This window comes from Triticum aestivum, chromosome 5A, assembly GCF_018294505.1.
Source record: "Triticum aestivum cultivar Chinese Spring chromosome 5A, IWGSC CS RefSeq v2.1, whole genome shotgun sequence".
Taxonomy (NCBI): Eukaryota; Viridiplantae; Streptophyta; class Magnoliopsida; order Poales; family Poaceae; genus Triticum; species Triticum aestivum.
In genome coordinates this window covers 661990820-662014399 of record NC_057806.1, presented here as the reverse complement: position 1 = coordinate 662014399, position 23580 = coordinate 661990820, and the positions used below count along the sequence as shown (strand labels likewise).

Here is a 23580-nt window from a genome sequence, read left to right as displayed (position 1 = left end):
CCTAGCGGTGCTTCTAGAACATAATCTTTCTTGGCAGCTATGAGGATGATCCTCAGGTTCCGGACCCAGTCTGTATAGTTGCTGCCATCGTCTTTCAGCTTGGTTTTCTCTAGGAACGCGTTGAAGTTGAGGACAACGTTGGCCATTTGATCTACAAGACATATTGTAAAGATTTTAGACTAAGTTCATGATAATTAAGTTCATCTAATCAAATTATTCAATGAACTCCCACTTAGATAGACATCCCTCCAGTCATCTAAGTATAACATGATCCGAGTTGACTAGGCCGTGTCCGATCATCACGTGAGACGGACTAGTCAACATCGGTGACCATCTTCATGTTGATCATATCTTCTATACAACTCATGCTTGACCTTTCGGTCTTCTGTGTTCCGAGGCCATGTCTGTACATGCTAGGCTCGTCAAGTCAACCTAAGTGTATTGCGTGTGTAAATCTGTCTTACACCCGTTGTATGTGAACGTTGGAATCTATCACACCCGATCATCACGTGGTGCTTCGAAACAACGAACTGTCGCAACGGCGCACAGTTAGGGGGAACACTTTCTTGAAATTATTATGAGGGATCATCTTATTTACTACCGTCGTTCTAAGTAAACAAGATGCAAAAACATGATAAACATCACATGCAATCAAATAATAGTGACATGATATGGCCAATATCATATAGCTCCTTTGATCTCCATCTTGGGGCTCCATGATCATCTTGTCACCGGCATGACACCGTGATCTCCATCATCGTGTCTCCATGAAGTTGCTCGCCAACTATTACTTCTACTACTATGGCTAACGCTTTAGCAATAAAGTAAAGTAATTACATGACGTTTATGTTGACACGCAGGTCATAAATAAATAAAGACAACTCCTATGGCTCCTGCCGGTTTTCATACTCATCGACATGCAAGTCGTGATCCCTATTACAAGAACATGATCAATCTCATACATCGCATATATCATTCATCATTCATCACAACTTTTGGCCATATCACATCACAAAACACTTGCTGCAAAAACAAGTTAGACGTCCTCTAATTGTTGTTGCAAGTTTTTATGTGGCTGCTATAGGTTTCTAGCAAGAACGTTTCTTACCTACGCCAAAACTACAACGTGAATTGCCAATTTCTATTTACCCTTCATAAGGACCCTGTTCATTGAATCCGATCCGACTAAAGTGGGAGAGACAGACACCCGCCAGCCACCTTATGCAACTAGTGCATGTCAATCGGTGGAACCGGTCTCACGTAAGCGTACGTGTAAGGTTGGTCCGGGCCGCTTCATCCCACGATGCCGCCGAATCAAGATAAGACTAGTAACGGCAAGCAAATTGACAATATCGACGCCCACAACCACTTTGTGTTCTACTCGTGCATAGTAACTACGCATAGACCTAGCTCATGATGCCACTATTGGAGATCGTAGCAGAAAACAAAAAAAATTCCTACGTTTCACCAAGATCAATCTATGGAGTCAACTAGCAACAAGAGGAGAGTGCATCTACATACCCTTGTAGATCGCGAGCGGAAGCGTTCAAGAGAACGGGGATGATGGAGTCGTACTCGCCGTGATCCAGATCATCGATGACCAAGTGCCGAACGGACGGAACCTCCGCGTTCAACACACGTACGGAGCGGATGGCGTCTCCTCCTTCTTGATCCAGCAAGGGGGAAGGAGAGGTTGATGAAGATCCAGCAGCACGACGGCGTGGTGGTGGATGCAGCAGTGATCGCAGCAGGGCTTCGCCGAGCTTCTGCGAGAGGGAGAGGTGTAGCAGGGGAGAGGGAGGCGCCAAGGCTTGAGGTGTGGTTGTCCTCCCCCCTTTATATAGGCCCCCTAGGGGGGTGCGCCGGCCCTAGGAGATGGAATCTCCTAGGGGGGGCGGCGGCCAAGGGGTGGAGTACCCCCCAAGGCAAGTGGAGGCGCCCCCTCCCCTAGGGTTCCCAACCCTAGGCGCATGGGGGCCCAAGGGGGGCGCACCAGCCCACTATGGGCTGGTTCCCCTCCCCACTTCAGCACATGGGGCCCTCCGGGATGGGTGGCCCCACCCGGTGGACCCCGGGACCCATCCGGTGGTCTCGGTACAATACCGGTGACCCCGAAACTTTCCCGATGGCCGAAACTACACTTCCTATATATAATTCTTCACCTCCGAAAAATTCCGAAACTCCTCGTGACGTCCAGGATCTCATCCGGGACTCCGAACAACTTTCGAATTACTTCATACTCATATCTATACAACCCTAGCATCACCGAACCTTAAGTGTGTAGACCCTACGGGTTCGGGAGACAAGCAGACATGACCGAGACGACTCTGTGGTCAATAACCAACAGCGGGATCTGGATACCCATGTTGGCTCCCACATGCTCCTCGATGATCTCATCGGATGAACCACGATGTCGAGGACCTAATCAATCCCGTACTCAATTCCCTTTGTCAATCGGTACGTTACTTGCCCGAGACTCGATCGTCGGTATCCCAATACCTTGTTTAGTCTCGTTACCGGCAAGTCACTTTACTCGTACCGTAATGCATGATCCCGTGATCAACCACTTGATCACATTGAGCTCATTATGATGATGCATTACCGAGTGGGCCCAGAGATACCTCTCCGTCATACGGAGTGACAAATCCCAGTCTCGATTCGTGCCAACCCAACAGACACTTTCGGAGATACCTGTAATGTACCTTTATAGTCACCCAGTTACGTTATGACGTTTGGCACACCCAAGGCACTCCTACAGTATCTGGGAGTTGCACAATCTCATGGTCTAAGGAAATGATACTTGACGTCCAGAAAAGCTACAGCAAACGAACTACACAATCTTTGTGCTATGCTTAGGTTTGGGTCTTGTCCATCACATCATTCTCCTAATGATGTGATCCCGTTATCAATGACATCCCCATGTCCATAGCCAGGAAACCATGACTATCTGTTGATCAACGAGCTAGTCAACTAGAGGCTCACTAGGGACACATTGTGGTCTATGTATTCACACATGTATTACGATTTCCGGATAATACAATTATAGCATGAATAATAGACAATTATCATGAACAAGGAAATATAATAATCATTTTATTATTGCCTCTAGGGCATATTTCCAACAACAAAAACCACACTCAAGAAAACAAGAACTGACATAACTTCTGCATATGAGCTCCGAATTGAGCAAACTCAAGCTTGTTGGAAACAAGACGACGAGTAGCATCAAAACAGCGACAGGGAAGGTATTCCTAACAAAAATAGGAGTGAAACCTCCAACCGAGAAGAACCGGCAAAACCTTCAACATCGAAAACATCATAGAAGATGCAAGCGAACTCCGTTTTCGATGAACTCAAGCTTGTCAACAAGATGACCGTAAGCTCTAAGACTCACAAAGAGAACCAAACAAGAACCAAGAAAGATGATGCAAGGATGCAATGGTTTGAGCTCTCAACGAACGATACGATCAAGCTACCCATTGAGAGCCCCCCTTGATAGTATGGCAATCGATCCTATAACCCGGTCTCCCAACTACCATCATGAGACCGGTAAAATAGAAAACCTATCAAGGGCAAACCTTTGCCTTGCACATGGTCCACTTGAGCTAGATGATGACAATCTTGACTCCCTCAAGTTGGACCACCTTTCTTGATTGTGTTGGCTTGATGAAGACTAGTTGATTGCTCCCCCATACTCCACTATGGGTGAGCCTTTCTTCCGCACATCTTCACAGGTCCATTGTCACCACAAAGGACAACAAGCTTCAAGCATTTGATCTCTTCATGGTGCTCCACTTGAACTTGCACACCGCAACCTAACCCCACAAAGAACCCTCATGAAGACCATGGGTTAGTACACAAAGCGTAATTGACAATGCTTACCATACCATGGGATCACTTGATCCCTCTCGGTACATCTTCTACGCTTTGTGGGTTGATCATCTTGATTCACTCTTTAACTTAGTCTTGATCAACCTCTCACAAGACCAATCTTTAGGTAATTCCTTGAATAGCACCTTGGTCGACACAAACTCTCCTTGAAACCAACACATGTACTCCAAGAAAAGCCTATGGACAAAACCTTCAAATATAACTCAAGGCAACCATTAGTCCATAGAGATTGTCATCAATTACCAAAACCAAACATGGGGACACCGCATGTTCTTTCATAGCATGGCTCGGGCATTTCATCAAACACCTCATGTGCATAGGAGGTGAGCTAGAGCACCCAAATGCCCTCTCCTCGCCGGCCAGAAAAAATAGAGCACTGTGGAGTGCTCTGCTGCGGCGACGGGGTATATATAGGCAACTCATTTGTCCCGGTTTGTGGCTGGAACCGGGACTAAAGCCCAGCCTTCTGTCCCGGTTCGAGCCAAGAACCGGGACCAATGTTTGTGGGCTAGGAGCGAGGCCCATTGTGTTGGGGAACGTAGTAATTTCAAAAAATTTCCTACGCACACGCAAGATCATGATGATGCATAGCAACGAGAGGGGAGAGTGTGATCTACGTACCCTTGTAGACCGACAGCAAAAGTGTTAGCACAACGCGGTTGATGTAGTCGTACGTCTTCACGGCCCGACCGATCAAGCACCGAAACTACGGCACCTCCGAGTTCTAGCACACGTTCAGCTCGATGACGATCCCCGGACTCCGATCCAGCAAAGTGTCGGGGAAGAGTTCCGTCAGCACGACGGCGTGGTGATGATCTTGATGTACTACCATTGCAGGGCTTCGCCTAAGCACCGCTACAATATTATCGAGGACTATGGTGGAAGGGGGCACCGCACATGGCTAAGAATATGATCACGTGGATCAACTTGTGTGTCTAGGGGTGCCCCCTGCCCCCGTATATAAAGGATCAAGGGGGGAGGGTGCGGCCGGCCAGGAGAAGGGCACGCCAGGAGGAGTCCTACTCCCACCGGGAGTAGGATTCCCCCCCTTTCCTAGTTGGAATAGGATTCGGGAGGGGGAAAGAGGAGAGAGAGAAGGAAGGGGGGCGCCGCCCCCCTCTCCTTGTCCTATGAGGACTTGGGGGGAGGGGCGCGCGGCCCAGCCCTGGCCACCTCTCCTCTCTTCCACTAAAGCCCACTAAGGCCCATATACCTCCCAGGGGGTTCCGATAACCTCCCAGTACTCCGGTAAAATCCCGATTTCACCCGGAACACTTCCGATATCCAAATATAGGCTTCCAATATATCAATCTTTATGTCTCGACCATTTAGAGACTCCTCGTCGTGTCCGTGATCACATCTGGGACTCCGAACAAACTTCGGTACATCAAAATGCATAAACTCATAATATAACTGTCATCGAAACCTTAAGCGTGCGGACCCTACGGGTTCGAGAACAATGTAGAAATGACCGAGACACGTCTCCGGTCAATAACCAATAGCGGAACCTGGATGCTCATATTGGCTCCTACATATTCTACGAAGATCTTTTATCGGTCAGACCGCATAACAACATACGTTGTTCCCTTTGTCATCGGTATGTTACTTGCCCGAGATTCGACCGTCAGTATCTCAATACCTAGTTCAATCTCATTACCTGCAAGTCTCTTTACTCGTTCTGTAATACATCATCTCACAACTAACTCATTAGTTGCAATGCTTGCAAGATTTATGTGATGTGCATTACCGAGAGGGCCCAGAGATACCTCCCCGACAATCGGAGTGACAAATCCTAATCTCGAAATACGCCAACCCAACATGTACCTTTGGAGACACCTGTAGAGCACCTTTATAATCACCCAGTTACGTTGTGACATTTGGTAGCACACAAAGTGTTCCTCCGGCAAACGGGGGTTGCATAATCTCATAGTCATGGGAACATGTATAAGTCATGAAGAAAGCAATAGCAACATACTAAACGATCAGGTGCTAAGCTAATGGAATGGGTCGTGTCAATCAGATCATTCATCTAATCATGTGATCCCGTTAATCAAATAACAACTCTTTGTCCATGGTTAGGAAACATAACCATCTTTGATTAACGAGCTAGTCAAGTAGAGGCATACTAGTGACACTCTGTTTGTCTATGTATTCACACATATATTATGTTTCCGGTTAATACAATTCTAGCATGAATAATAAACATTTATCATGATATAAGGAAATAAATAATAAATTTATTATTGCCTCTAGCGCATATTTCCTTCAATCTCCCACTTGCACTAGAGTCAATAATCTAGATTACATAGTAATGATTCTAACACCCATGGAGCCTTGGTGCTGATCATGTTTTGCTCGTGGAAGAGGCTTAGTCAACGGGTTTGCTACATTCAGATCCGTATGTATCTTGCAAATCTCTATGTCTCCCACCTGGACTAGATCCCGGATGGAATTGAAGCGTCTCTTGATGTGCTTGGTTCTGTTGTGAAATCTGGATTCCTTTGCCAAGGCAATTGCACTAGTATTGTCACAAAAGATTTTCATTGGACCCGATGCACTAGGTATGACACCTAGATCGGATATGAACTCCTTCATCCAGACTCCTTCATTTGCTGCTTCCGAAGCAGCTATGTATTCCGCTTCACATGTAGATCCCGCCACGACGCTTTGTTTAGAACTGCACCAACTGACAGCTCCACCGTTTAATGTAAACACGTATCCGGTTTGCGATTTAGAATCGTCCGGATCAGTTTTAAAGCTCGCATCAACGTAACCATTTACGATGAGCTTTTTTGTCACCTCCATAAATGAGAAACATATCCTTAGTCCTTTTCAGGTATTTCAGGATGTTCTTGACCGCTGTCCGGTGATCCACTCCTGGATTACTTTGGTACCTCCCTGCTAGACTTATAGCAAGGCACACATCAGGTCTGGTACACAGCATTGCATACATGATAGAGCCTATGGCTGAAGCATAGGGAACATCTTTCATTTTCTCTCTATCTTCTGCAGTGGTCGGGCATTGAGTCTTACTCAACTTCACACCTTGTAAGGCAAGAACCCTTTCTTTGCTTGATCCATTTTGAACTTCTTCAAAACTTTGGCAAGGTATGTGCTTTGTGAAAGTCCAATTAAGCGTCTTGGTCTATCTCTATAGATCTTAATGCCTAATATGTAAGCAGCTTCACCGAGGTCTTTCATTGAAAAACTCTTATTCAAGTATCCCTTTATGCTATCCAGAAATTCTATATCATTTCCAATTAGTAATATGTCATCCACATATAATATCAGAAATGCTACAGAGCTCCCACTCACTTTCTTGTAAATACAGGCTTCTCCAAAATTCTGTATAAAACCAAATGCTTTGATCACACTATCAAAGCGTTTATTCCAACTCCGAGAGGCTTGCATCAGTCCATAAATGGATCGCTGGAGCTTGCACACTTTGTTAGCTCCCTTTGGATCGACAAAACCTTCTGGCTGCATCATATACAACTCTTCTTCCAGAAATCCATTCAGGAATGCAGTTTTGATATCCATCTGCCAAATTTCATAATCATAAAATGCGGCAATTGCTAACATGGTTCGGACAGACTTAAGCATCGCTACGGGTGAGAAGGTCTCATCGTATCAATCCCTTGAACTTGCCGAAAACCTTTTGTGACAAGTCGAGCTTTGTAGACAGTAATATTACCGTCAGCGTCAGTCTTCTTCTTGAAGATCCATTTATTCTCAATTGCTTGCCGATCATTGGGAAATTCAACCAAAGTCCATACTTTGTTCTCATACATGGATCCCATCTCGGATTTCATGGCTTTAAGCCATTTTGCGGAATCTGGGCTCACCATCGCTTCTTCATAGTTCGTAGGTTCATCATGATCTAGTAGCATGACTTCCAGAACATGATTACCGTACCACTCTGGCGCGGATCTCACTCTGGTTGATCTACGAGGTTCAGTAGTATCTTGTTCTGAAGTTTCATGATCATTATCATTAGCTTCCTCACTAATTGGTGTAGGTGTCACAGAAATAGGTTTCTATGATGTACTACTTTCCAATAAGGGAGTAGGTACAGTTACCTCATCAAGTTCTACCTTCCTCCCACTCACTTCTTTCGAGAAAAACTCCTTCTCCAGAAAGTTTCCGAATTTAGCAACAAAAGTCTTGCCTTCGGATCTGTGATAGAAGGTGTATCCAATAGTTTCCTTTGGATATCCTATGAAGACACATTTCTCCGATTTGGGTTCGAGCTTATCAGGTTGAAGCTTTTTCACATAAGCATCGCAGCCCCAAACTTTCAGAAACGACAACTTTGGTTTCTTGCCAAACCACAGTTCATAAGGCGTCGTCTCAACGGATTTTGATGGTGCCCTATTTAACGTGAATGCGGCCGTCTCTAGAGCGTATCCCCAAAACGATAGCGGTAAATCAGTAAGAGACATCATAGATCGCACCATATCTAGTAAAGTACGATTACGACGTTCGGACACACCATTACGCTGTGGTGTTCCGGGTGGCGTGAGTTGCGAAACTATTCCACATTGTTTCAAATGTACACCAAACTCGTAACTCAAATATTCTCCTCCACGATCAGATCGTAGGAATTTTATTTTCTTGTTACGATGATTTTCAACTTCACTCTGAAATTCTTTGAACTTTTCAAACGTTTCAGACTTGTGTTTCATTAAGTAGATATACCCATATCTGCTTAAGTCATCTGTGAAGGTGAGAAAATAACGATATCCGCCACGAGCCTCAACATTCATCGGACCACATACATCTGTATGTATGATTTCCAACAAATCTGTTGCTCTCTCCATAGTACCGGAGAACGGTGTTTTTGTCATCTTACCCATAAGGCACGGTTCGCAAGTACCAAGTGATTCATAATCAAGTGGTTCCAAAAGCCCATCAGTATGGAGTTTCTTCATGCGCTTTATACCGATATGACTCAAACGGCAGTGCCACAAATAAGTTGCACTATCATTATCAACTCTGCATCTTTTGGCTTCAACACTATGAATATGTGTGTCACTACTATCGAGATTTAATAAGAATAGACCACTCTTAAGGGTGCATGACCATAAAAGATATTACTCATGTAAATAGAACAACCATTATTCTCTGATTTAAATGAATAACCGTCTCGCATCAAACAAGATCCAGATATAATGTTCATGCTTAACGCTGGCACCAAATAACAATTATTTAGGTCTAATACTAATCCCGAAGGTAGATGTAGAGGTAGCGTGCCGACTGCGATCACATCGACTTTGGAACCATTTCCCACGCGCATCGTCACCTCGTCCTTAGCCAATCTTCGCTTAATCCGTAGTCCCTGTTTCGAGTTGCAAATATTAGCAACAGAACCAGTATCAAATACCCAGGTGCTACTGCGAGCATTAGTAAGGTACACATCAATAACATGTATATCACATATACCTTTGTTCACCTTGCCATCCTTCTTATCCGCCAAATACTTGGGGCAGTTCCGCTTCCAGTGACCAGTCTGCTTGCAGTAGAAGCACTCAGTTTCAGGCTTAGGTCCAGGTTTGGGTTTCTTCTCTTGAGTAGCAACTTGCTTGCTGTTCTTTTTGAAGTTTCCCTTCTTCTTCCCTTTGCCCTTTTTCTTGAAACTAGTGGTCTTGTTGACCATCAACACTTGATGCTCCTTCTTGATTTCTACCTCCGCAGCTTTCAGCATTGCGAAGAGCTCGGGAATAGTCTTATTCATCCCTTGCATATTATAGTTCATCACGAAGCTCTTGTAGCTTGGTGGCAGTGATTGGAGAATTCTGTCAATGACGCAATCATCTGGAAGATTAATTCCCAATTGAATCAAGTGATTATTATACCCAGACATTTTGAGTATATGCTCACTGACAGAACTGTTCTCCTCCATCTTGCAGCTATAAAACTTATTGGAGGCTTCATATCTCTCAATCCGGGCATTTGCTTGAAATATTAACTTCAACTCCTGGAACATCTCATATGCTCCATGACGTTCAAAACGTCGTTGAAGTCCCGATTCTAAGCCGTAAAGCATGACACACTGAACTATCGAGTAGTCATGAGCTTTGCTCTGCCAGACGTTCATATCATCTGGTGTTGCTCCAGCAGCAGACCTGGCACCCAGCGGTGTTTCCAGGACGTAATTCTTCTGTGCAGCAATGAGGATAATCCTCAAGTTACGGACCCAGTCCGTGTAATTGCTACCATCATCTTTCAACTTTGCTTTCTCAAGGAACGCATTAAAATTCAACGGAACAACAGCACGGGCCATCTATCTACAATCAAACATAAATAAGCAAGATACTATCAGGTACTAAGTTCATGATAAATTTAGGTTCAATTAATCATATTACTTAAAGAACTCCCACTTAGATAGACATCCCTCTAATCCTCTAAGTGATTACGTGATCCAAATCAACTAAACCATGTCCGATCATCACGTGAGATGGAGTAGTTTCATTGATGAACATCACTATGTTGATCATATCTACTATATGATTCACGCTCGACCTTTCGGTCTCCGTGTTCCGAGGCCATATCTGCATATGCTTGGCTCGTCAAGTATAACCTGAGTATTCTGCGTGTGCAACTGTTTTGCACCCGTTGTATTTGAACGTAGAGCCTATCAAACCCGATCATCACGTGGTGTCTCAGCACGAAGAACTTTCGCAACGGTGCATACTCAGGGAGAACACTTCTTGGTAATTAGTGAGAGATCATATTATAATGCTACCGTCAATCAAAGCAAGATAAGATGCATAAAAGATAAACATCACATGCAATCAATATAAGTGATATGATATGGCCATCATCATCTTGTGCTTGTGATCTCCATCTTCGAAGCACCGTCGTGATCACCATCGTCACCGGCGTGACACCTTGATCTCCATCGTAGCATCGTTGTCATCTCGCTAATCTTATGCTTCCACGACTATCGCTACCACTTAGTGATAAAGTAAAGCATTACAGCGCGATTGCATTGCATACAATAAAGCGACAACCATATGGCTCCTGCCAGTTGCCGATAACTCGGTTACAAAAACATGATCATCTCATACAATAAAATTTAGCATCATGTCTTGACCATATCACATCACAACATGCCCTGCAAAAACAAGTTAGACGTCCTCTACTTTGTTGTTGCAAGTTTTATGTGGCTGCTACGAGCTTAAGCAAGAACCAATCTTACCTACGCATCAAAACCACAACGATAGTTTGTCAAGTTGGTGCTGTTTTAACCTTCGCAAGGACCGGGCGTAGCCACACTCGGTTCAACTAAAGTTGGAGAAACTGTCACCCGCTAGCCACCTTTGTGCAAAGCACGTCGGGAGAACCGGTCTCGCGTAAGCGTACGCGTAATGTCGGTCTGGGCCGCTTCATCCAACAATACCGCCGAACCAAAGTATGACATGCTGGTAAGCAGTATGACTTATATCGCCCACAACTCACTTGTGTTCTACTCGTGCATATAACATCAACACATAAAACCTAGGCTCGGATGCCACTGTTGGGGAACATAGTAATTTCAAAAAATTTCCTACGCACATGCAAGATCATGATGATGCATAGCAACGAGAGGGGAGAGTGTGATCTACGTACCCTTGTAGACCGACAGCAGAAGCGTTAGCACAACGCGGTTGATGTAGTCGTACGTCTTCACGGCCCGACCGATCAAGCACCGAAACTACGGCACCTCCAAGTTCTAGCACACGTTCAGCTCGATGACGATCCCCGGACTCCGATCTAGCAAAGTGTCGGGGAAGAGTTCCGTCAGCACGACGGCGTGGTGACGATCTTGATGTACTACCGTTGTAGGGCTTCGCCTAAGCACCAGTACAATATTATCGAGGACTATGGTGGAAGGGGGCACCGCACACGGCTAAGAATATGATCACGTGGATCAACTTGTGTGTCTAGGGGTGCCCCCTGCCCCCGTATATAAAGGATCAAGGGGGGAGGGTGCGGCCGGCCAGGAGAAGGACGCGCCAGGAGGAGTCCTACTCCCACCGGGAGTAGGATTCCCCCCCTTTCCTAGTTGGAATAGGATTCGGGAGGGGGAAAGAGGAGAGAGAGAAGGAAGGGGGGCGCCGCCCCCCTCTCCTTGTCCTATTCGGACTAGGGGGGGGGGGAGGGGCACGCGACCCAGCCCTGGCCACCTCTCCTCTCTTCCAGTAAAGCTCACTAAGGCCCATATACCTCCCGGGGGGTTCCGATAACCTCCCGGTACTCCGATAAAATCCCTATTTCACCCGGAACACTTCCGATATCCAAATATAGGCTTCCAATATATCAATCTTTATGTCTCGACCATTTCGAGACTCCTCGTCGTGTCCGTGATCACATCCGGGACTCCAAACAAACTTCGGTACATCAAAATGCATAAACTCATAATATAACTGTCATCGAAACCTTAAGCGTGCGGACCCTACGGGTTCGAGAACAATGTAGACATGACCGAGACACGTCTCCGGTCAATAACCAATAGCGGAACCTGGATGCTCATATTGGCTCCTACATATTCTACGAAGATCTTTTATCGGTCAGACCGCATAACAACATACGTTGTTCCCTTTGTCATCGGTATGTTACTTGCCCGAGATTCGATCATCGGTATCTCAATACCTAGTTCAATCTCGTTACCGGCAAGTCTCTTTACTCGTTCCATAATACATCATCTCACAACTAACTCATTAGTTGCAATGCTTGCAAGGCTTATGTGATGTGCATTACCAAGAGGGCCCAGAGATACCTCCCCGACAATCGGAGTGACAAATCCTAATCTCGAAATACGCCAACCCAACATGTACCTTTGGAGACACCTGTAGAGCACCTTTATAATCACCTAGTTACGTTGTGACGTTTGGTAGCACACAAAGTGTTCCTCCGGCAAACGGGAGTTGCATAATCTCATAGTCATAGGAACATGTATAAGTCATGAAGAAAGCAATAGCAACATACTAAACGATCGGGTGCTAAGCTAATGGAATGGGTCATGTCAATCAGATCATTCATCTAATGATGTGATCCCGTTAATCAAATAACAACTGTTTGTCCATGGTTAGGAAACATAACCATCTTTGATTAACGAGCTAGTAAAGTAGAGGCATACTAGTGACACTCCGTTTGTCTATGTATTCACACATATATTATGTTTCCGGTTAATACAATTCTAGCATGAATAATAAACATTTATCATGATATAAGGAAATAAATAATAACTTTATTATTGCCTCTAGGGCATATTTCCTTCACATTGGTCCTGGTTCGTGCCAAGAACCGGGACAAATGGGCCCAGACGAACCGGGACCAATGCCCACGCGGCCTCGGCCAGCCCCTGGGCTCACGAACCGGGACGAATGCATCCATTGGTCCCGGTTCGTGGCAGAACCGGGACTAATGGGCTGGCCGGGCCCGAACGAAAGCCCCTTTTTCTACTAGTGCCTTGCCCATGTATATAAAGGAGGGGGGAGAGGCCGGCGGCCAGGAGGGGCACGCCATGGGGGGAGTCCTACTTGGACTCCTAGTCCAAGTAGGATTCGCCCCCCCCCCTTTTCCTTTCTCCACCGAAGGGAATAGGAAGGAGAGGGAGAGGGAAAGGGAAGAGGGGTGCCACCCCCTCCTCCTTGTCCTATTCGAACTCCCTAGGAGGGAGGCGCGCGACCACCCCCCGCGGGCTTCCCTCTCACTCCCTTAGGCCCATGTTGGCCCAACACTTTCCCGGGGGGTTCCGGTAACCCCTCGGTACTCCGGTAAAATATCCGAATCACTCGAAACCATTTCGATGTCCAAAAACGACCTTCCAATATATGAATATTTACCTATAGGCCATTTTGAGACTCCTCATCATGTCTGTGATCTCATCTAGGACTTCGAACAAACTTTGGTCACCAAAACACATAACTCGTAGTACAAATCGTCATCGAACGTTAAGCGTGCGGACCCTTCGGGTTCGAGAACTATGTAGACATGACCGAGACACATCTCCGGTCAATAACCAATAGCAGAACCTGGATGGTCATATTGGTTCCTACATATTCTACGAAGATCTTTATAGGTCAAACCGCATAACAACATACGTCATTCCCTTTGTCATCGGTATGTTACTTGTCCGAGATTCGATCGTCGGTATCCTCATACCTAGTTCAATCTCGTTATCGGCAAGTCTCTTTACTCGTTCCGTAATGCATCATCCCACAACTAACTCATTAGTCACATTGCTTGCAAGGCTTATAGTGATGTGCATTACCGAGAGGGCCCAGAGATACCTCTCCGATACTCAGAGTGACAAATCCTAATCTTGATCTATGCCAACCCAACAAACACCTTTGGAGACACATGTAGAGCATCTTTATAATCACTCAGTTACGTTGTGACGTTTAATAGCACACAAGGTGTTTCCTCTGGTATTCGGGAGTTGCATAATCTCATAGTCAAAGGAATATGTATAAGTCATGAAGAAAGAAATGGCAATAAAACTTAACGATCATTATGCTAAGCTAATGGATGGGCCTTGTCCATCACATCATTCTCCTAATGATGTGATCACGTTCATCAAATGACAACACATGTCTATGGTTAGGAAACTTTAACCATCTTTGATTAACGAGCTAGTCAAGTAGAGGCATACTAGGAACACTTTATTTTGTCTATTTATTCACACATGTATCAAGTTTCCGGTTAATACAATTCTAGCATGAATAATAAACATTTATCATGATATAAGGAAATATAAAATAACAACTTTATTATTGCCTCTAGGGCATATTTCCTTCACATATGTTGTGGATTTATTAGTATAGTTTTTTTGTGAATGAAAATTTGTATTACTCAACCACCAAGATTACAATCAGTAGAGGCTAGTTCAACTACTACAGAGGGGCCAGAACCAATCCAAGTCATAGTTCTACCCTCAGTTCGAGCAAATTTTGTTAGGCTATCACTAACCTTATTTTATAAGCGGCTAACATGAGTAATACAATTTTCATGAAGGGACAAGTGATATCCAATATCTTTAACTAAAGAAGCATAAATGGATCTATCTTGGTCTCATCATTGGATCATCTTAACTATAACTGAAGAGTCCATCTCAATCATAATCCAAGAGATCCCTCCGTTAGATTGCCAAGGACAATCCTTCCATATAGGCACTCAACTCTGCCTCCAACGCTTCACGGCACGAGAATAAATTCCTGCAAGCAGAAAAGATGATACTACCATTGGAGTCCCGAAGTACCATACATGCTCCTGCCCTGTTATCAGCAAAAGATCCATCTGCGTTCAGTTTGACCCATCCAGCCGACGGAGCAACACGATGGACTCACGCTCTGAAGCGGTTCCTTGTAAAGCATATGGTCGTAATAAATGACAGATTTTCCTTCCACGGGGTCAATATTGGATTCACCTTGATTACTATTAAGGACTCTAGATAGCTGACGGGAAATTTCTTGGACACTTCAAGCGGAGGTGGCTTTTTTAGATGAACTCACATTCCAAATGAACCAACAATACCATAAAGTCATGAGCAGCCTGCTTCTTTCAATCTCATGTAGGGGATCCAACACTTGGAATAACCATTCCTTCCCAGTATTCATAACCTGATCGACAGTCCGAAGATGCCAAACATCTGTCATGTATTTCCAGTATTCACGAGCTCTTGGGCATCTACAAGATGGGTGGAAGTTATCCTCAGGTTCTAAACCACACACAGGGCACATACTAGTAGTCTCAAGTGTTCTCTTGTGTTTATTTTTCCAGGTTGGTAGGGAGTCCGAAACAACACGCCATGCAAAAGTTCGAACTGTAGGTGGCACTTCAGCAGACCAAATGTTCTTCCACAGCACCCTTCGGCCATCTGGAGCTAAACTTGAGGCCGTGTCAATGGCTCTATTTGCTTCTTCGAAAGCGAAATCATATGCACTTTTTACAAAAAAAGACCAAGTTTGCCCGCCCCCAAGCCAAAGTATCCGCATCATGCCTTGGAGATGCTCTAATTTTCAGAATCTCACTCACATCGCAAGGCAGAAAATAGCTGGCCAGTAGATCCATGTTCCATGACCCATTGTCATTTAGGACCTCAGAAACAAAGCGAATACGATAGTGTCGTTGAGGAGATATTGGTTTAAAAGAATGTGGTCTTGAACTCGGAATCTAGTTATCCCTCCATACCCTTATACTTGATCCAATACCAACCCTCCACACGAGGCCTTTCTTGAGCAACCGAAGACATAAGTGATTGCTTGACACGAAGATGAGGCATTGCCCGAAAAACTTTATCTTCAAGTTTGCCTTCGGGGTAATACCTGGATTTAAGCAACCGGATGCAAAGGCTATTCGACCTATCAATAAGTCTCCATGCTTGGTGCCCTAGGAGTGCTTGGTTGAAGAGCCTATAATCACGAAAACCAAGTCCGCCTTTGCATTTGGTTTGAAGCAAATATCCCATGCCTTCCAATGTACTTTCCCGCGCCCTCTTTTAGACCCCCAATAAAAGTTCCTAACCATTCTCGTTAGGTCATCACAAACAGAAAAAAGAAGCTTATAAACACCCATAATGTAAGTTGGGTACAACTTGGGCCACTGACTTAATTAAAACCTCTCTGCCAGGTTGTGCAAGCCACCCATCTCCTTATTGGATTAACCTCTTCGTGAGACTTGCTTGCAAATTTTGGAAGCACCCCTTAGTCATACACCCTTCTGGAGTATGGAGCCCAAGTATTTCTCTTCAAACGCTGGCATAGTGACATTTAACACAGCCCTAACATCCTCCTAGTTGGCGATCAGGCATTCTTGGCCAAACATAATTGAACATTTGTTAAAATTCAGACTTTGTCCCGTGGCACTTCCATATAAGTCGAACACCCCCTTTACCTTTACTGCTTGATCATGGGTAGCTTCAAAAAAATAACAATGTATCATCCACAAATAGCAAATGTGAGATCCCAGGTGCTGTACGACAAATTTTGATGGGAATGATATTTCGAACATTAACCTCATGTTTCAAGATGGAAGATAGACCGGCAACAACAAATAAGAATAAGAACGGTGATAGTGGGTCACCTTGCCGTAGCCCTCGCGACGGGTGCAAACAAATCGAAGAGGGTTCCATTTAATTTAACTGAATACCTCATCGATGTGGCACACGCCATTATGCAGTCCACCCAATGATGAGAGAAACCCAACTTTTGCATCATTTGCTTCAAGTCTTCCCAATAAACTCTATCATATGCTTTTGACATATCTAACTTGTATGCACAAAAAACTCTTTGACGGACGCGGGGGGCTACGACCGTGGTCGCTGGGAGCGGGAGATAGATAGAATGAGGGCAGGATTGTGAAAATACGCTGGGCCACTTGTTTTTCATTTCCTGAAGCTGACATTAGAAAAGGAAGCGCGAAAGGGAATTAACAGTGATATGTACTCCTACTAGTAGTTGTAGTTTTCTGGAGCAGATATCGTGGTCGATTCAGGCCGTTTGATGGAATGGCATGGCATGCATGCCAATTGTCAAGAGACGCATCAAGCTCGGCAGAGAAAGAGAAAGGAAGCTCTCGACAGAGACGTTAGCATACCATAATGTCTCTTCTTTTTAATCAAACCCTGAGCCGAGTTGAGCCGAGCTGCAAGTGTGGCAGTCAGTGGCGCCCATGATTTGTGAGGATGATTACCGTTCTCTCTGGCTCTGGGGTTTGTAACGGAATCATTGCCGACAGAAAGGCACGCGGCTTCCAACGAAAAGCGCGCCGCCTCTGGTCCACGCCACCACTCCGGCTGCCTCCCTCCCTGCCGGTTAAACTATCCGGCCACCGCGCGCGCCGTGCATAATAAACAGCCACTGGAGACTGGACCAACCAAGGTTACCGATCGGCGTGGGCACTTATACGTTACACACTCTTGATAATTGCTGGATCGGCGTACATGCCGGTACGTGCGCGGTACTGGCACGACGGGCGCACGCAACCACCACCTAATCATCGTCATACCGAGGCATGTGTACCAGCACGTACACGCGTGTCGTGGCGTACGCAATGCAATGTAATGTACCGTACCCACGCCTGCTGCTGCATGCTTAACGACGGACGGAGCAACGTCGCGGCCGCCGTGCTGCGCTCCGCTCCAACGAAACGAAGGAGCAAAAAAGAGTGGGGAACAGCGGTCCGGACAGCGACGGAGCCCGCGTGCCGCCGATCGCCAGCGAGCCGGAGGAGGAGATTCCCCCACACCCACCCACCTCCTATCTGCTGCTATGCCCTGCCGCCCATGCGCGGCCAGCGATCCACCCGGTTCCCCACCCAAACCTGCGCTTTGCCTTTGCAGTCGCGACGCGCCTGGATGAACAATCCTCGTCTGCCTTTCAAAAAAAAAAAAAACAATCCTCGTCTGGGCCACACGCGCACCACGCCTCGCCGCCCTTTTCCCAACCCGATCTCCCCCATCATCATCTCACCTCCCCTCACCCTAGGCTTGGAGGTTTGACCCCTCCCTCGCCCCGGAAAGAAAGCAGTTTTTCCGCCTAGATTTCAGCATTTTCCCAGGTAAACCCCCGCGTACCCCGTCCCGGCGCTGTGCTGCGCACCGGACCAACCCGACCGGACCGACGTCAAGCGTCAGGCCATCGCCCGGCCGGCGCGCAAGTACTGGGGAAGTGGCAGTTGGTTCGCCGTGGCACCCGCACATTAACGCGCGCCACCCACCGCCACCTACTCACCGGTTAACCCCCTCCCTTTCTTTCTTTGGACTATACTTAGACCTCATCACTCCCACTGTCCACCGGAGCCGATCCTCGCCCGGACCCCGGAGGAGGAGCTAATGCGCGCCGTGCCGCCGCCGTTGCTCTCGCGATGACCCCCGCCCGCCGATCCCTCGCGCCGCTGGCGCTGCTGGCTCTGGCAGTGCTGCTGCATTGGGCCGCGCCGCGGGCGCTGGTGGAGGCGGCGACGCCGGCGGAGCGGCGGATCCTGCTGGACTTCAAGTCCGCCATCACCGCGGACCCGGACGGCGCGCTCGCGTCCTGGAAGCCCTCGGGCGACCCGTGCGCGGACTTCGCGGGGGTCTCCTGCGACCCGGCCACGGGCGCCGTGCAGCGGCTGCGCCTCCACGGCGCCGGCCTGGCGGGCACCCTCGCGCCGTCGCTGGCGCGCCTCCCCGCGCTCGAGTCCGTCTCGCTCTTCGGGAACGCGCTCTCCGGCGGGATCCCGCCGGGCTACGCCTCCCTGGCGCCCACGCTCCACAAGCTCAACCTCAGCCGCAACGCGCTGTCGGGCGAGATCCCGCCCTTCCTCGGCGCCTTCCCCTGGCTCCGCCTGCTCGACCTCTCCTACAACGCCTTCTCCGGCGAGATCCCGCCGGGGCTCTTCGACCCCTGCCCCCGCCTCCGCTACGTCTCGCTCGCGCACAACGCGCTCCGGGGCGCCGTCCCGCCCGGCATCGCCAACTGCTCCCGCCTCGCCGGCTTCGACCTCTCCTACAACCGCCTCTCCGGCGAGCTCCCCGACCAGCTCTGCGCGCCGCCGGAGATGAACTACATCTCCGTCCGAAGCAACGAGCTCTCCGGCGGCATCGCCGGCAAGCTCGACGCCTGCCGCAGCATCGACCTGTTCGACGTCGGGAGCAACCGCTTCTCCGGCGCCGCGCCGTTCGGCCTCCTGGGCCTCGCCAACATCACCTACTTCAACGTCTCCTCCAACGCCTTCGACGGCGAAATCCTCAACATTGCCACCTGCGGCAGCAAGTTTTTATACTTCGACGCGTCGGGGAACCGGCTCGCCGGCCCGGTTCCGGAGAGCGTGGTGAATTGCCGCAACCTGAGGGTGCTGGATTTGGGGGCGAATGCTCTTGCCGGAGACATACCACCAGTGATCGGGACATTGCGGTCGCTTTCCGAGCTCAGGCTCGCCGGCAACACAGGCATTACCGGTTCAATTCCCGCCGAGCTTGGAGGAATTGAGATGCTTGTCACACTCGACCTTGCCGGCCTTATGCTCACCGGAGACATCCCGGTGTCCCTGAGCAAATGCCAGTTCCTGCTTGAGCTGTGAGTGTTCGTTCAGTACTCAATTTCATCCAATTCGTCCAATGCTTTGATGCATGATGACTAACTGAACTGAATCATTGCAGGAATTTGTCTGGCAACAAATTGCAGGGAGTGATCCCGGACACCCTCAACAACCTGACTTACCTCAGGATGCTCGATCTTCACAAGAACCAACTCGACGGGGGCATTCCGGTGTCGCTTGCTCAGCTCACCAACCTTGATCTGCTAGACCTCTCAGAGAATAGACTGACTGGGCCAATCCCCTCAGAACTTGGGAACCTCTCTAAGCTGACACATTTCAACGTGTCCTTCAACGGTCTCTCCGGCATCATACCTTCTGCTCCGGTCTTGCAGAATTTCGGCAGCACAGCCTTCATGGGAAACCCATTACTATGTGGATCACCATTGAACAATCTGTGTGGTGGACAGCGAGCAAGACGATTGTCAGTCGCTATCATAATCGTCATTGTCGCTGCAGCGCTCATACTTATTGGGGTCTGCATTGTCTGTGCTATGAACATTAGGGCCTATACAATGAGGAGTAAGGAGGAGCAGGAAGGGAAGGAGGACGAAGAGGTGCTGGTCTCCGAGAGCATATCCGTCGGATCTCCAGGCCAAACTGCCATCATTGGAAAGTTGGTGCTCTTCACCAAGAGCCTGCCTTCAAGGTATGAAGATTGGGAGGAAGGAACCAAGGCACTGGTTGACAAAGACTGCCTTGTTGGTGGAGGGTCAGTTGGCACGGTGTACAAGGCCACCTTTGAGAATGGGTTGTCCATTGCCGTGAAGAAACTGGAGACACTCGGAAGTTTGACAAACCAGGATGAGTTTGAGCATGAGATGGGGCAGCTTGGTAACCTCAACCACCCCAATCTGGTCACATTCCAGGGTTACTACTGGTCGTCCTCGATGCAATTGATCCTGTCGGAGTTTGTGACCAAAGGGAGCTTGTATGACCACCTCCATGGGAACCGTCGTCGCGCGTTTTCCAGAAGTAGCAGCGGAGGTGAGCTCTCCTGGGATCGGAGGTTTAAGATTGCACTTGGAACGGCGCGTGCACTCGCATATCTTCACCATGACTGCCGACCACAAGTCTTGCATCTCAACATCAAGTCTTCAAACATAATGATAGATGAAGAATATGAAGCCAAGCTGTCTGACTATGGATTTAGAAAGCTGTTGCCTATTCTAGGTAGCTTTGAAGTGAGCAGATCTTATGCTGCCATCGGGTCCATTGCCCCGGAGCTAGCATCCCCGAGCTTGAGATACAGTGATAAGAGCGATGTATTTAGCTTTGGGGTGGTGTTGCTTGAGATTGTGACAGGGCGGAAGCCAGTGGAGAGCCCTGGGGCTGCTATACATGTGATTTTGCGCGACTATGTCAGAGAGACACTGGAGGATGGTACTAAATCGGACTGCTTCGATCGGAGCCTGAGGGGATTCATTGAAGCCGAGTTGGTCCAAGTGCTCAAACTAGGCCTGGTATGCACTTCCAACACACCATCAAGCCGACCAAGCATGGCGGAGGTGGTGCAGTTCTTGGAATCTGTTAGGACTAATTCTTGATGTTCTGCTATCTGGAACATAGTAGCAGAATAGGATGTTAAAACAGGAAAAGGGTTTTCTGATTTTTTTAACAGATGAAGATCACATTTCTTCTTTAATTCTTTATTATTATTATTGTGGCCCCAGTCCTTTTGTAAATGTGTTTAGATTTGTCTGCTCATTATCTATACTTTTTTTTAGATCTGTTTGCTGAATAAATGGCTATTTTGGTCGAATCACTAATTCCTCAGGATCTCCTCTTACTAATTTTGTACCAAGTAGATATCCTCCTTTTATCTATGCATGCATGCAAAATGCCAATGCAAGAGCGACCGCTCTGATTGGGAAATGGGAACCTTTTATCTTCATGGTCAGACCTAAACACTCCTTTTATTTGTGGGATCCAAAGAGGAGTTGTTATTGTCCAATGGTGTATCAACTTTTATCAAGCTTGTAGCTGCAGGTTCAGCAAAGGGAACAGTTGAACTAACATTTTTGAAGCAGGGGCAGCTCATCTAACCCACAATATCCTTCCCTACATATACCAGCACTAAATACAAGATTTGCAGCAGTCCAGATTTCATCCCCAACCCACCAATACATTCCAAATGGCCGAGGAGTTCGAGCTGCCTGAATTCAACCCGAGGGAGCGCGCCAAGCAGCAGATTTCGGTGCCATTTCTGTGGGAGGTGAAGCCCGGCGCGCCGAAGAGGGACTGGGCGATCTCCACCAAGCCATCACCCACAGTCTTCTCATGTCCATCCCCGGCCAAGCTTGTTGTCAGCGTGCCATTCCAGTGGGAAGAGAAGCCTGGGAAGCCCCTACAAGACATGTCACGCTTCCATGCACCGTCCGATCGTCATGCCGGCTTTTCGGTATCTCCTTACTCACTGAACCCTTTTGTGGCCGAAGATGATGAGGAGTACACGCTGGGGTTCGACCTGGAAGCGTTCGGGTTTCCCGACGACAGCAAGGCGTCCACCGGCGCCGCGGATTATGCGGACGGGTCGAGCCGCCATGGCGCCTGGTACTCGTTCTCAGAGTCGGAGGACTACAGCAACTCGAGCGGGAACACCTCTGCCCGGGAGTCCCAGTTCCCCCGGGCGCCGTCGGAGCGGAGCTGGGAGGTGGCCAACGATGATGACCATGAGCTGACCACCAACCGGCAGAGCCCTCTGAGGAGCGCCTTCACGCTGGAGGAGCTCATGATGCTGAGCCGCAAGCTGGGCGGCGGGCAAGGGTTCCCGGCCGATGTCAGGAAGAAGAGCCTCTCCCCCTCGCTCTCCTCCGTGGTAATAATGCCGTACACACTTCACACTTTTACACTGAGCTTTGCTTGATTAGTAGTACATCTGCACCAGTTAATAGTTAATTGGACAGACTACACTGTGCCCCCAACTGCTCCTGTTAATGGGCAGTGATTTGTTTGTCTGTCCCTCATGTTGCTCTGCTGTTCTTTCCAGGAGCTCATCAAGAAGTTTTTAATTGTGTGTTCTTAGTGAGTGGGCGGCTCCGTGGCTGCTGCGGGCACATGGGCGAGCTGTACCGTGTGCGCATGTGCGTGTGGGTGTGAGGTCTGAGTGAGATCCCTGCATCTGATTGATCGGGGAAGAAGCTCTGCGAGGCTGGATTGCTTGCTTGCTTGCTGGGAAGTAGAAGCCTACTTACTAGCTGGCCTGCGTGCTGGTGCTGTACTGTTGTGTTGTGTCTCCGAAGGAAGGAATCTTGTACTCTTTTCCCGGTGTTTGTTTCAAGATAAACAAACGCTGGATTTCTTTCTGTATCAGGTTGCTGTTGCTTCTTGTATATGTGGAGATTCTGCTTCTTGTTCATTTGTGCATCTGTTTGTTTGAGACGGAGCAACAAAGATTTTGTGGTGGATTATTTTGCAACTAGCTCGATCTGTTTTGTTAAGTAGAATGTATATATACATGCACATGCACATGGTGAGGAAAAGGAAGATAACCAAGTTCTCGTTCATATTCAGGAATCTTTTCTGTGTGCAGCCCAATGCTAACTTGTAGTGGGAATTTTTAGTAGGATATATGAGGGAAATGATGATAAAAAAAGGTGATCCAGACACAAGGCTGTTGGAATTTGG

The 23580-nt window shown here is 47.7% G+C and overlaps 2 protein-coding genes across 2 annotated transcripts; both read left to right on the top strand.

The window, feature by feature from the left end:
* Positions 1–18416: 18416 nt before the first annotated feature.
* On the top strand, positions 18417–21660 carry LOC123105758 (probable LRR receptor-like serine/threonine-protein kinase At1g12460). Its single transcript, XM_044527902.1, has 2 exons — positions 18417–19934; positions 20018–21660. The coding sequence occupies exons 1-2, from the start codon at positions 18742–18744 to the stop codon at positions 21498–21500; spliced, it is 2676 nt and encodes an 891-aa protein (XP_044383837.1). The 5' UTR covers positions 18417–18741; the 3' UTR covers positions 21501–21660.
* Positions 21661–21886: 226 nt separating this feature from the next.
* On the top strand, positions 21887–23374 carry LOC123105759 (uncharacterized). Its single transcript, XM_044527903.1, has 2 exons — positions 21887–22771; positions 22943–23374. Exons 1-2 carry the CDS (start codon positions 22088–22090, stop codon positions 22976–22978), a joined length of 720 nt encoding a protein of 239 aa, XP_044383838.1. The 5' UTR covers positions 21887–22087; the 3' UTR covers positions 22979–23374.
* The last annotated feature ends 206 nt before the right edge of the window (positions 23375–23580 follow it).

Bases quoted from the DNA above. Each gene is read 5' to 3' on its own strand.
- LOC123105758 (XM_044527902.1), top strand. From the start codon at position 18,742: ATGACCCCCGCCCGCCGATCCCTCGCGCCGCTGGCGCTGCTGGCTCTG. The intron at 19,935-20,017 runs GTGAGTGTTCGT...GAATCATTGCAG, and splicing joins TGCCAGTTCCTGCTTGAGCT to GAATTTGTCTGGCAACAAAT.
- LOC123105759 (XM_044527903.1), top strand. From the start codon at position 22,088: ATGGCCGAGGAGTTCGAGCTGCCTGAATTCAACCCGAGGGAGCGCGCC. The intron at 22,772-22,942 runs GTAATAATGCCG...TGTTCTTTCCAG, and splicing joins CCCCCTCGCTCTCCTCCGTG to GAGCTCATCAAGAAGTTTTT.